General features: G+C 42.0%; 2 protein-coding genes across 2 annotated transcripts; both read left to right on the forward strand.

Moving 5' to 3' along the window:
• Window positions 1-593: 593 nt before the first annotated feature.
• Window positions 594-2,538, forward strand: LOC129837390 (protein kinase C gamma type-like). Its single transcript, XM_055903521.1, has 3 exons — window positions 594-756; window positions 1,615-1,695; window positions 2,407-2,538. Exons 1-3 carry the CDS (start codon window positions 682-684, stop codon window positions 2,536-2,538), a joined length of 288 nt encoding a protein of 95 aa, XP_055759496.1. The 5' UTR covers window positions 594-681.
• A 54-nt stretch (window positions 2,539-2,592) lies between these two features.
• On the forward strand, window positions 2,593-6,742 carry LOC129837389 (protein kinase C gamma type-like). The gene is made up of 2 exons (XM_055903520.1): window positions 2,593-2,892; window positions 5,257-6,742. The coding sequence occupies exons 1-2, from the start codon at window positions 2,593-2,595 to the stop codon at window positions 5,416-5,418; spliced, it is 462 nt and encodes a 153-aa protein (XP_055759495.1). The 3' UTR covers window positions 5,419-6,742.
• The last annotated feature ends 5,516 nt before the right edge of the window (window positions 6,743-12,258 follow it).

Here is a 12,258-nt window from a genome sequence, read left to right on the forward strand (position 1 = left end):
TCACTGACCTGATCAGTGGCTGGCAGGAACTTTATATTAGTCACCCACTGTGGCCTGATCAAAGGCCATACAATATGTTTCTCTCTCTCTATCTCTTTCTCTCTCTCTCTCTCTCTCTCTCTCTCTCTCTCTCTCTCTCTCTCTCTCTCTCTCTCTCTCTCTCTCTCTCTCTCTCTCTCTCTCTCTCTCTCTCTCTCTCTCTCTCTCTCTCTCTCTCTCTCTCTCTCTCTCTCAATTTAAGTTGCTTTATTGGCATGGGAAACATATGTTTACATTGCCAAAGCAAGAGAAATAGATAATAAACAAAAGTGAAATAAACAAAAAAGATTAACTCTCTCTCTCTCTCTCTCTCTCTCTCCTACTGTCTGTCTGTCTGTCTGTCTGTCTGTCTGTCTGTCTGTCTGTCTGTCTGTCTGTCTGTCTGTCTGTCTGTCTCCCTCTCTCTCTCTCTCTCTCTCTCTCTCTCTCTCTCTCTCTCTCTCTCTCTCTCCCTCCTCTCCCCCCTCTCTCTCTCTCCCTCTTTCCCCCTCTCTCCCCCCCTCTCTCTCTCTCTCTGTGTGTCTCTCTCGCTCTCTCTCTACTCTCTGTGTGTCTCTCTCTCTCTCCCTATCTCGCAGGGATCTGAAGCTGGATAATGTGTTGCTGGACAGTGAGGGTCATATAAAGATAGCTGATTTTGGGATGTGCAGGGAGGGCATGTTTGAAGGTGACACTACACGTACCTTCTGTGGGACCCCAGACTACATCGCACCAGAGGTACTCCATTCATCACCCCTCTTACTCCCCCCACTCACTCCCTCTCATGCCTGCCCAGCACAGTACTTACCCCCCCCACCTCTCATCCCTCCTTTCTCTGAGACCTCCGCTGTCTTTCTGTTCGTTTGGTCCCATTGTTTTCCAGACCTGTGGCATGAGGCTGTCTCTTCTGCACCTCTCTTCACTTCAAGTCTCCTTAACTTCTCATGATTCAATTAGTGTGTGTGTGTGTGTGTGTGTGTGTGTGTGTGTGTGTGTGTGTGTGTGTGTGTGTGTGTGTGTGTGTGTGTGTGTGTGTGTGTGTGTGTGTGTGTGTGTGTGTGTGTGTGTGTGTGTGTGTGTGTGTGTGTGTGTGTGTACGTGTGTACGTGTGTACGTGTGCATACAGTATATGCATGTGTTCTGTGTGTGAGAGACAGTGTGATTGGTGATTAGCATGTGAGAGACAATGTGATTGGTGTGTGAGAAACAGTGTGATTGGTTATTGGTGTGTGAGAGACAGTATGATTGGTGATTGGTGTGTGAGAGACAGTGTGATTGGTGATTGGCGTGTGCGTCATTGTGGTATCATTAACCTCCTAGTTAAACCCTTAGGGGATTGATTATCTAATGTAAAATCTCTATTGATTTTCCTGCATCTGTCATTGTGGTCAATATCTGTGTCTGTCTCTGTCTGTCTGTCTGTCTGTCTGTCTGTCTGTCTGTCTGTCTCTCTCTCTCTCTGTCTCTCTCTCTGTGTCTGTCTCTATCTCTCTTCCTCACAAACACACATAGTGTATATAGTGTATCTACAGATGTACAGCGTTTCCTGACCCTCTGTGTAATCCTGTGCTCCTTCCTGTCCTCCCTGTCTGTCAGATTGTAGCCTATCAGTCCTATGGTAAGGCAGTTGACTGGTGGTCGTATGGGGTGCTGCTCTATGAGATGTTGGCTGGACAGGTATAACTTGACTTCTCCATTCTATCTAGCACTGAATCTAGCACCAATGGCTTCAACACAATAGAAACAACTATGTCCTCGCTCTCTCAATTTCTATTTCAATTTAAGGCCTTTATTGGCATGGAAAACATATGTTTACATTGCCAAAGCAAGTGAAATAGATAATTAACAAAAGTGAAATAAACAATCGGAAATTAACAGTAAACATTACACTCACAGATTTCCAAAATAATAAAGACATTTCAAATGTAATATTATGTCTATATACAGTGTTGTAACAATGTGCAAATAGTTAAAGTACAAAAGGGAAAATAAACATAAATATGGGTTGTATTTACAATGGAGTTTGTTCTTCACTGACCTTTTCTTGTAGCAACAGGTCACAAATCTTGCTGCTGTGATGCACACTGTGGAATTTCACCCAATAGATATGGGAGTTTATCAAAATTGGATTTGCTTTCAAATTCTCTCTCTCTCCACCTCGCTCTCACATCCCTCCCTCTTTTTCTATCTTCCTCCTCTCCCTTACCCATCCTCCCTCTCTCCCTCCCCATTCCCCCTCCCCCTCCATACTCTCTCACCCCTTCAACTCTCTCTTTCCTCCTCTTTCCTCCCCTCCCTTCCCCCCTCTCTCCCTCCCCATTCCCCCTCCCCTCCATACTCTCTCACCCCCCTCAACTCTCTCTTTCCTCCTCTTTCCTCCCCTCCCAGCCTCCCTTTGATGGTATTGATGAGGAGGAGTTGTTTCAGTCCATCATGGAGCAGAGTGTCTCCTATCCCAAGAGTCTGTCCCGTGAGGCCGTCGCCATCTGCAAGGGGGTAATCTACATCCAATTCACTTAGTCCCCTCAGGGACCGTCAAGAAGGCATATCTCACCATGTCATGTTTAAGTCACCATGGTGGAACGTACAGCATACTACCCATGCAACTCTGCAAGAGGAGATTTCAAGACAACGCTCCATCGTTCTATTGCTCTCGCCCTCTTTTCTCTCTTCTTCTCTCCGTTTTCCTCCATTTTCACACTCTTCTTCTTTCTTCCTCTCCGCTGTGCCCAGCTCCTGACCAAGCACCCAGCGAAGCGACTGGGCGGAGGGGAGGAGGGGGAGAAAGAGATACGGGAGCATCCCTTCTTCCGTTGGATGGACTGGGACCGACTGGAGAGAATGGAGATACAGCCTCCCTTCAAACCCAGAACTGTTAGTCTCTACCTCTACCTCTTCCTCTACCTCCTCTATTCTCTCTCTCTTTCTATCTCTCTCTATCTCTCTATCTCTACCTCTTTCTCTGTCTGGCTCTCTCTCTTTCTATCTATCTGTCTCTCTCTTCCTCTTTCTCCGTCTGGCTCTCTTTCTTTCTATCTCTCTCTCTACCTCTTTCTCTGTCTGGCTCTCTCTCTTTCTATCTATCTCTCTCTCTCTACCTCTTTCTCTGTCTGGCTCTCTCTCTTTCTATCTATATCTCTCTCTCTACCTCTTTCTCTGTCTGGCTCTCTCTCTTTCTATCTATCTATCTCTCTCTCTCTACCTCTTTCTCTGTCTGGCTCTCTCTCTTTCTATCTCTCTCTTTCTCTACCTCTTTCTCTGTCTCTCTCTCTTTCTATCTCTCTCTCTACCTCTTTCTCTGTCTACGTCTCTCTCTCTTTCTATCTCTCTCTCTCTACCTGTTTCTCTGTCTGTCTCTCTCTCTTTCTATCTCTTTCTCTTTCTATCTCTCTCTCTACCTCTTTCTCTGTCTGTCTCTCTCTCTTTCTATCTCTCTCTCTACCTCTTTCTCTGTCTACGTCTCTCTTTCTATCTCTCTCTCTCTCTCTCTACCTCTTTCTCTGTCTGCGTCTCTCTCTCTTTCTATCTCTCTCTCTACCTCTTTCTCTGTCTATGTCTCTCTTTCTATCTCTCTCTCTACCTCTTTCTCTGTCTCTGTCTCTCTCTTGCTATCTCTCTCTCTCTACCTCTTTCTCTGTCTACGTCTCTCTCTTTCTATCTCTCTCTCTCTACCTCTTTCTCTGTCTCTGTCTCTCTCTTGCTATCTCTCTCTCTACCTCTTTCTCTGTCTCTGTCTCTCTCTCTTTCTACCTCTCTCTCTACCTCTTTCTCTGTCTCTGTCTCTCTCTCTCTCTCTCTTTCTATTGCTCTCTCTACCTCTTTCTCGGTCTCTGTCTCTCTCTCTTTCTATCTCTCTCTACCTCTTTCTCTGTCTCTGTCTCTCTCTCTTTCTATCTCTCTCTACCTCTTTCTCTGTCTATGTCTCTCTCTATCTCTTAATATTCCCCTTTCTTGTGCCTCTCTTCAAACCTAGAACTGTCAGTAGATCCCACAGGAGTTATCTATCTCTGTCGTCCTCTCCATGTCTCTATATCCTCCTCCTCTCTTCATAATGACTCTCCTCACAACTCTCAGGGGTTCAATATTTCAACCTTTCTCTCTCCATCTGTCTTTTTTTATTCAACTTTCTCTATAGTTTATCTTTCTATCCCTTTTTCAATTCAATTCAAGGGGCTTTATTGGCATGTGAAACATACACATTACACTGCCAAACCAAGTGAAATATATACAAACTGAACAATAAACATTACACTCACAAAAGTTCCAAAAGAAGACATTTCAAATGTCATATTATGTCTATATACAGTGTTGTAACAATGTGCAAATAGTTAAAGTACAAAAGGGAAATAAATAAACAAATATGGGTTGTATTTACAATGGTGTTTGTTCTTCACTGGATGACCTTTTCTTGTGGCAACAGGTCACACATCTTGCTACTGTGATGCACACTGTATTCTGGTATTTCACCCAATACATATGGGAGTTTACCAAAATTGGATTTGTTTTCTAATTCTTGGTGGGTCTGTGTAATCTGAGGGAAATACGTGTCACTAATATGGTCATACATTTGGCAGGAGGTTAGGAAGTGCAGCTCAGTTTCCACCTCATTTCGTGAGCAGTGAGCATATAGCCTGTCTTCTCTTGAGAGCCATGTCTGCCTACGGCGGCCTCTCTCACGTGTCCGTTTTTCTCCCTCTCCCTTATCATTATATACTGTATACAGTATATATATATATATATATATATATATATATATATATCCTCATTTCTCCCTCATTCTCAGAGACCTGGAGCATTCTGGAACAGACAGGGGTGTCATAACAGTCATGACCCTTTTGCCCCGGGGTCCCACCCCCTTGTCTTGTATGCAAATCTAAGCCATCATTAGCCTGTCACTTGTCAGTCTGTGGCCGTGTCAGCCAATGGCTGAGTGGGCAGTGAGGTGTCAAAATGTGCTTTGGGGTCAGAGGCCAGGCCCATTAGCCAAATGAGATTCATATCAACCAGCAGAGCAGCTGTCACACGCTGAGGGGAACACGGACCACACGTGTCATGCTTTACTGTACACCTGAGGGAGAGAGAAGGAGGAAGAGAGAGAGGGAGCGGGAAATAGAAAGAGGGAGAGAGATAATTAATGTGTGTCCGTGTGTGTGGAAGGAGTTAGATTTTTCTCTCAGTTCTTTAGTTCATGTGTGTATATATATGTGTTCTATGTGTAATATTCTCTCTCTCTCTCAGGGTGGGAAGAAAGGGGAGAACTTTGACAAGTTCTTCACGGCGGCTCCGTCCGTGCTGACACCCTCTGACCCTGACGTTCTGGCGGCCATTGACCAGGAAGACTTCCTGGGCTTCTCCTTCATTAACCCTGAGCTCGCCCCCCCGACCCTCACTGCCATCTGAGGGGGGGGGGGCAGCTCTCTCTCTCCACCCACACTTTTTTGAAGGGCACAACTCTGTTTCGCTCTACTCTCCTCTCTTTCGGAGGGGACAGCTCTCTGTATTTTTATCCTCTTCTCTTGGTCTGAAGGGAGCAGCTCTGTCTCTCTCTATCCTCTCTGTTTGAGGGGGAGGGAGCAGCTCTGTCTCTCTCTATCCTCTCTGTTTGAGGGGGAGGGAGCAGCTCTGTCTCTCTCTATCCTCTCTGTTTGAGGGGGAGGGAGCAGCTCTGTCTCTCTCTATCCTCTCTGTTTGAGGGGGGAGGGAGCAGCTCTGTCTCTCTCTATCCTCTCTGTTTGAGGGGGGAGGGAGCATCTCTGTCTCTCTCTATCCTCTCTGTTTGAGGGGGAGGGAGCAGCTCTGTCTCTCTCTATCCTCTCTGTTTGAGGGGGGAGGGAGAGCTCCCCCCACATTTCCCTCACCGTCTAACAGTCATTTTCTAAAGAAAATAAGTTCAAAAACAGAGAATAGCACACAATTTAAACACAAACAATCAGTATACACAACCTACAGATAACTCTCCCTCTCTGCTATACTCTAGAGCCTGGGTTCATGGCTTATTTTTCAGAGGAAAATCTGTGTGATACAGGGATGAATGGCAGATTAGCGGTAAAAGTCAAATAACACATTTAGTTGATGCAATGCATACAAAACAACATTACTTTTATTTAAAGTTGATGCAGTTATTAGTAAACAGATACTGTAAGATGACACTGAATCTGACTTAAATCTATAGTGATTATAAGGTAAATGTATTTTATGACATGGTATCATGCTATTGTAGTATTAATATCAGATGTATTACATAGAAATACAGCTAGAGCTGTCTATATCCCAAATGTATAATCTATTACTTATGAAATTAATTACCTCTGATATTATGTGAAGCAGTATTTCTTGTGTCATGTAATATCATATTGTGTTCTATTACATTGTTCTATTATATTATTACCAAAAATTGCTCCTTGTTTTGTGTTTCCAATTTAACTTCAATTCATTGATGATATAATTGTGATATATAGCTAGAAACCTAGAAGATGGGTAAAAAATCAAATCAATCATTATAAATTACTGCTTGAAGAAAAGTTGCTCCTAATCAGTGATCTGGGATCAGATTCCCCTACCTACCCCCAGTCCTAACTTTAACCATTAGACCTGAGGTGAATGGTAACCATTCATGAAAATGAAACCATCTAACCCTTTGTTCTGCGGTTAAGGGTGACTTTAACTAACTACATGATTACTTACTCTCCCATCTCCATCAACAAATAAATGATTTTCCACCAGATATGAAGACTACCAAGTCAACCATCTGATTCATGTTTCCATACTGTACAGCTATGCCCTGTCAGCGTTACACGTTGTCATCTCTCATTCTATTCCTAGATCAGTTGCTATATTTCTTCACTTTCTTGCTGATTTGACACTTTGACCTCGACCCAAATTGAATGTGAAAGCGTTAACTCAGGTCCAACTGAGCTAACTGACCCGGGTTGGCACTACATCAGACACGTGACCTGAGACTACCCAGGATATCTGAGATGAGGAGAGGACGGTTTTATAATGTGATGTGGCATTCAGTGGCCATTTTGTCTGAGGTTCACCCACCAGTGACAGAGTAAATACATCTCATAAGGTTTTGTTCCATTTCTTGCTGAGACTAGCCAGAATGTCTGAGATAAGGAGGAAAAGAGTGTTTTAATATGCAATGTGGACCTCAGTGGCCATTTTGGCTGAGGTTCACCCACCAGTGACAGAGTGACAGGGAGTAACATAGGAAATATCTCAGAAGGAAACGTAATAAGGAGTTAGGAGTTAGGTAGCATGGTTAGGACATTTTCAGTAGAGTTGGGATTAAGTGAGCTACAATGCTTCATGTTAAGCCCCAACTAATAATATGCTTATATGCTAGCATATAACAAATCAAATCCAATTTGATTGGTCACATACACATGGTTAGCAGATGTTAATGCGAGTGTAGTGAAATGCTTGTGCTTCTAGTTCCGACCATGCAGTAATATCTAACATGTAATCTAACAATTTCACAACTACCTTATACACACAAGTGTAAAGGAATGAATAAGATTATGTACATATAAATATATGGATGAGCGATGGCCGAACGGCTTAGGCAAGATGCAGTAGATGGTATAGAGTACAGTATCTACATATGAGATGAGTAATGTAGGGTATGTAAACATTATATAAAGTGGCATTGTTTAATGTGACTAGTGATACATTTATTACATCCAATTTTAAATTATTAAAGTTGTTATCTTATATTAACATTGTTATCTTATATGAGATAGCATGTAATATTGTTACAACTTTTGTAGATTTTAATTTACGTAAGTAGTTTAGTTTTATTTAAATGAGATTAGATCAACTCCTCATTCTTAGTTGGCACATTCCCTGTATGGGTCTATACTCTAGTGTACTACATTGTACGGTACTATACTGTACTGTCCAGTAATTGTCTGTGTAAGGACATTGATCCACCACTGATAAGGTTTAAATGTGGGACAGGTCAATACATGGAAACAGAATCATGACATCATAATGTTCTGGCGTTAAATATACTTGACCTGGAGAGTGTTGCCAGGCAACGTTCTGGACTGTTTTATATTACATCTGGGATCCCCATTATGGTGTGTTACACTGGAATTAGTCTAAATTATTAGTGAGGAAAAAACAGTCAAATATTTGTATACTTATGAAAACATAGTCATGTGAACTATTGTAATCCTGGTGAAAATATACAGAGTCCTTCTTGCCCTTTTTGCTGTTGTCTGTGCCCAATAACGTTTGCACCATGTTATGTGCTGCTACCATGTTGTGTTGCTACCAAGCTGTGTTGTCATGTGTTGCTTCCATGCTGTGGTGTCATGTGTTGCTGCCATACTATGTTGTTGTCTTAGGTCTCTCTTTATGTAGTGTTGTGTTGTGTCTCTTGTCGTGATGTGTGTTTTGTCCTGTATTTTTATTTAATTCATTTATATTTTTAATCCCAGCTCCCGTCCCCGCAGGAGGCCTTTTGCCTTTTGGTAGGCTATCTGTCACGATCGTGTGGAGGATTGACGGACCAAAACGCAGCATTAGGAAAATAAGCCATCTCCTTTTATTGACGAAGAAGGCAAAACGAAACAAACACACTTACGAACTAATCAAAACAATAAACGATCGTGAAGCTAAATAACGATGTGCACACACAGGCTACAAACGTATCACATAGACAACTACTCACAACAAATGAAAGCCTATGGCTACCCTAAATATGGCTCCCAATCAGAGACAACCGAAATCAGCTGTCTCTAATTGGGAACCCATTCAGGCAACCATAGACTCTCCTAGACAACTAAACATACATAGACAACGCTAGACACATGTACTCAACACAAACCCATATACTACACCAAACAACCCCTTTACCATAGAATCACCCAAAACCAACAAAACACAAACATTCCCCATGTCACACCCTGACCTAACTAAAATAATAAAGAAAACAAAGAATACTAAGGCCAGGGCGTGACACTATCATTGTAAATAAGAATTTGTTATTAACTGACTTGCCTAGTTACAGTTTTTCTCAGTTGCTTTGGTGCGTTTCTTAGATCAAAAGTGCAATTCTTGATACTACTTGTACAAATTCCAAATCATCTAGTCACTTGTGCACATCTGTCAGGGTTGTGTGCAGCGAAGTAACAGAGTCAAATGCAGGACACAGGTGTTTGAGCGAAACATAAAACGTTTACTCAAAATACAGCAAAAAATCCACAAAGGGAAAAAACAGAACTAACAACAACCACTAACGTAATAAACAATCACCGACAAAACAGAAATGAAAGCAAGAGGGTTAAATAGGGAACATGATGGGGGAATTGAAAACAGGTGTGGATAATACAGACAAAACAAAACGAAACTGAAAAGTGGATCGATGGCGACTAGAAAGCCGGCGACGTCGACCGCCGAACACCACCGGAACAAGGAGAAGGGCCGACTTCGGCGGAAGTCGTGACAACATCATTAAAGCAAATTCTTATTCCTTTGAACAAATTGCAATTGATAATGTACAAGCGTCAGCTTTTATCCACATTATCAATTGCTCATGTCATGTTGATCAAAATGTAGTAGATGGTTCTCTGTTGAATAGTCTTACCCCTCAAAACATCTAGGCATTAGTTCCTTGCATAAGCCATTACATGCAAAATTGTTGAACTATTTGTCATAAACTGTCAAGCATAGTTTTACACATTTCTATTAGACCTTTTGTACAAAAATGTGAATTGATGAATGGTGCAGGTGAAATTGACCCTCACTCATGAAGGAATGTAAAGTGTTAGTTCAACCAACAATCAACCAGTTGTCTAAATTGCTCAAATGTGCATCTAAGGAAGAATCAATTGGCAAGCATATATAGACAGACCATAACACAGACTTGCAATTTTCCAATAATGGATGGACCAGGAAATGAACAGGGTCAACAGCCAAGAGGAGGAAGAAGAGGAGCAAGGATGTGTGGTGGAAGGCAAAACAGAGGAAGAGGCAGAAGAGGACATAGGCGCATATCTGATGACATAAGGGCCACTATTGTAGACCATGTTGTCAATCATGGCCTTACAATGGCTGAGGCGGGTCGAAGGGTGCAGCCGAATATTGGGAGATCAAACGTGTCCTCATTAGTTCAAACGTTTCGAAGAGAGAATAGGTATGTCCACCAATGTACAGTGCACTGTTACTGTATTTAAGCAGTATACTGTATACTTCCTACAATGCTTCATATTACAGTAGTCCACTTGTATCTCACAGCATACAGAAATATACTCTATACAGATACATACTGCACCTTACATGCACCCACCTGTATGTTTTACAGGAAAATGTGTGTTCGCATAGTTTTTGTCTATGTGAAAGTGTGCGATGCATCACTGCATTTTTCCCCACATAGGACTGCAAGATTACCTCAAACCGGTGGCAAACAATGCCATGAGACTCAGGGAAATACAAAGGACCATTATAGAAGACAACGATGTCTTTGAAAACATCCATACGGTTAGCATCTCAACCATCGACAGGGTGCTGCATAGAAACCAGATGAGTATGAAACAGCTGTACCGTGTACCATTCCAAAGGAATGAGGACAGAGTTAAGGAGCTACGGTACCAGCATGTACAGGTAAAACATATATCTATGTAACTACTTTACAGCAACATTTTATAGTGATACATAGTACAGTAAGCATAAACTGCACACATTTCCATTGCTGTGGAAGGAACATGCAATATATGTACATTTTATGTCACTCTTCCTTACCAAAACAAATTCAACTGTGTGTTCTGGGATATAGCGTATAATGGAGTTGGAATCAAGTGAACCCTCTCACAACTTTGTATAGTCAGGCTTCAACCTGACTAAATGCAGAAGGCGGGGTCGGAATATCATCGGTCACAGAGCTATTGTGGATTTGCCAGGCCAACGGGGAGGAAATATCAGCATGTGTGCTGCTATTTCGGAGCATGGTGTCCTAACCCATATCCCCCTTATAGGGCCATACAACACCCAGCATCTACTCAACTTTTTAGAGACTCTCTACAGGGCTCTCATCCCTGATGATGAGAGGGGTCTGTTTAGAGAGGATTTGACAAAGTATGTGGTCATTTGTGATAATGTGAGTGGTGAATTTGTGATAATTGTGATAATGTGATAATGTGATAATGTGATAATGTGAGTGGTGAATGGTGAATTCCTCCCACCTTATTCACCATTCCTTAACCCAATTGAGGAGTTATTTTCAGCATGGAGGTGGAAGGTGTACGATCGTCAGACACACACACAGATGACCCTGCTGGCTGCAATGGATGCAGCATGTGAGGACATCACAGTAGATGCCTGCAGAGGATGGATACGGCATTCCAAAAGATTCTTTCCACGTTGCATTGGAAGGGAAAATATCCGGTGTGATGTGGATGAGAATATGTGGGCCGACAGACAGGAACGTCTGGATGTGTAGAGACAGCATAACAGTGCTGCGGGCAAAGTTGTGCCTTAGGGGTGGTTTCCTGTGTTTCTTTCTAATTTAGTTTTTTGTTCCTTTGTGCCCCTTGGGTTGTCCAGTCTCTTTCAATCAATAACCCACATACAGTAATATGTAAATAGTACTGTTGAAATTGATATATGCCATAGAAGTGCAGCCTTGTGCATTTTCAATACAGTAACTGTCATTCAAACTGTAGCCTAAGTTTACATCAGGTAATACTGTCAAAGTACACAGTTACATTGACAACAGGCCTCAACATTTTGACGACCTTGTTCGTGAACAATGACTCAATGACGTATCATTCTGATGACACTGACATGATCATTGGCATGAATATTTACTTTTGAGAGATGTACTAAGGATTTTTAGTGACTGACTAGCTTTAGAAACATATCTATTGTATATTGCAGTTTGTACAAATTGTTCTGAGAAATGCACTTATTATTTTGCACATGTTAGGGATGATGTGAAAAATGCACCAAAGCGACTGAGAAAAACTGTAAATAAAGGTTCAATTAAAAAAGAAAAAGACTAGGTTTCAACCATGGACGTGAGAGACTGGATTTGTACCAGCTCAATTCCCATTGCTCTTTTCTCTGCATAACCTGTCTAGGATCAGCGTGGCGCTAGCGGGACGTTTGACAAGAAAAAAAAAAAAAATGGCGGAATGTCATAATTATAAATATTTAGCTTTAATTAAATCAGAAGTGTTATACACAATATCAAATCTATACCTCTTGTTAATCTTGCCAATATGTCCGATTTCG

Source organism: Salvelinus fontinalis, chromosome 38 (genome assembly GCF_029448725.1).
Source record: "Salvelinus fontinalis isolate EN_2023a chromosome 38, ASM2944872v1, whole genome shotgun sequence".
Classification (NCBI taxonomy): domain Eukaryota; kingdom Metazoa; phylum Chordata; class Actinopteri; order Salmoniformes; family Salmonidae; genus Salvelinus; species Salvelinus fontinalis.

What these genes read in the sequence shown, in the direction of transcription:
- LOC129837390 (XM_055903521.1), top strand. Translation starts at nt 682, where the DNA reads ATGTGCAGGGAGGGCATGTTTGAAGGTGACACTACACGTACCTTCTGT. An exon ending in CAGACTACATCGCACCAGAG is followed by an intron (nt 757 to 1,614) that starts GTACTCCATTCA and finishes CCTGTCTGTCAG; the next exon opens with ATTGTAGCCTATCAGTCCTA. An exon ending in ATGAGATGTTGGCTGGACAG is followed by an intron (nt 1,696 to 2,406) that starts GTATAACTTGAC and finishes CTCCCCTCCCAG; the next exon opens with CCTCCCTTTGATGGTATTGA.
- LOC129837389 (XM_055903520.1), top strand. Translation starts at nt 2,593, where the DNA reads ATGGTGGAACGTACAGCATACTACCCATGCAACTCTGCAAGAGGAGAT. An exon ending in CTCCCTTCAAACCCAGAACT is followed by an intron (nt 2,893 to 5,256) that starts GTTAGTCTCTAC and finishes TCTCTCTCTCAG; the next exon opens with GGTGGGAAGAAAGGGGAGAA.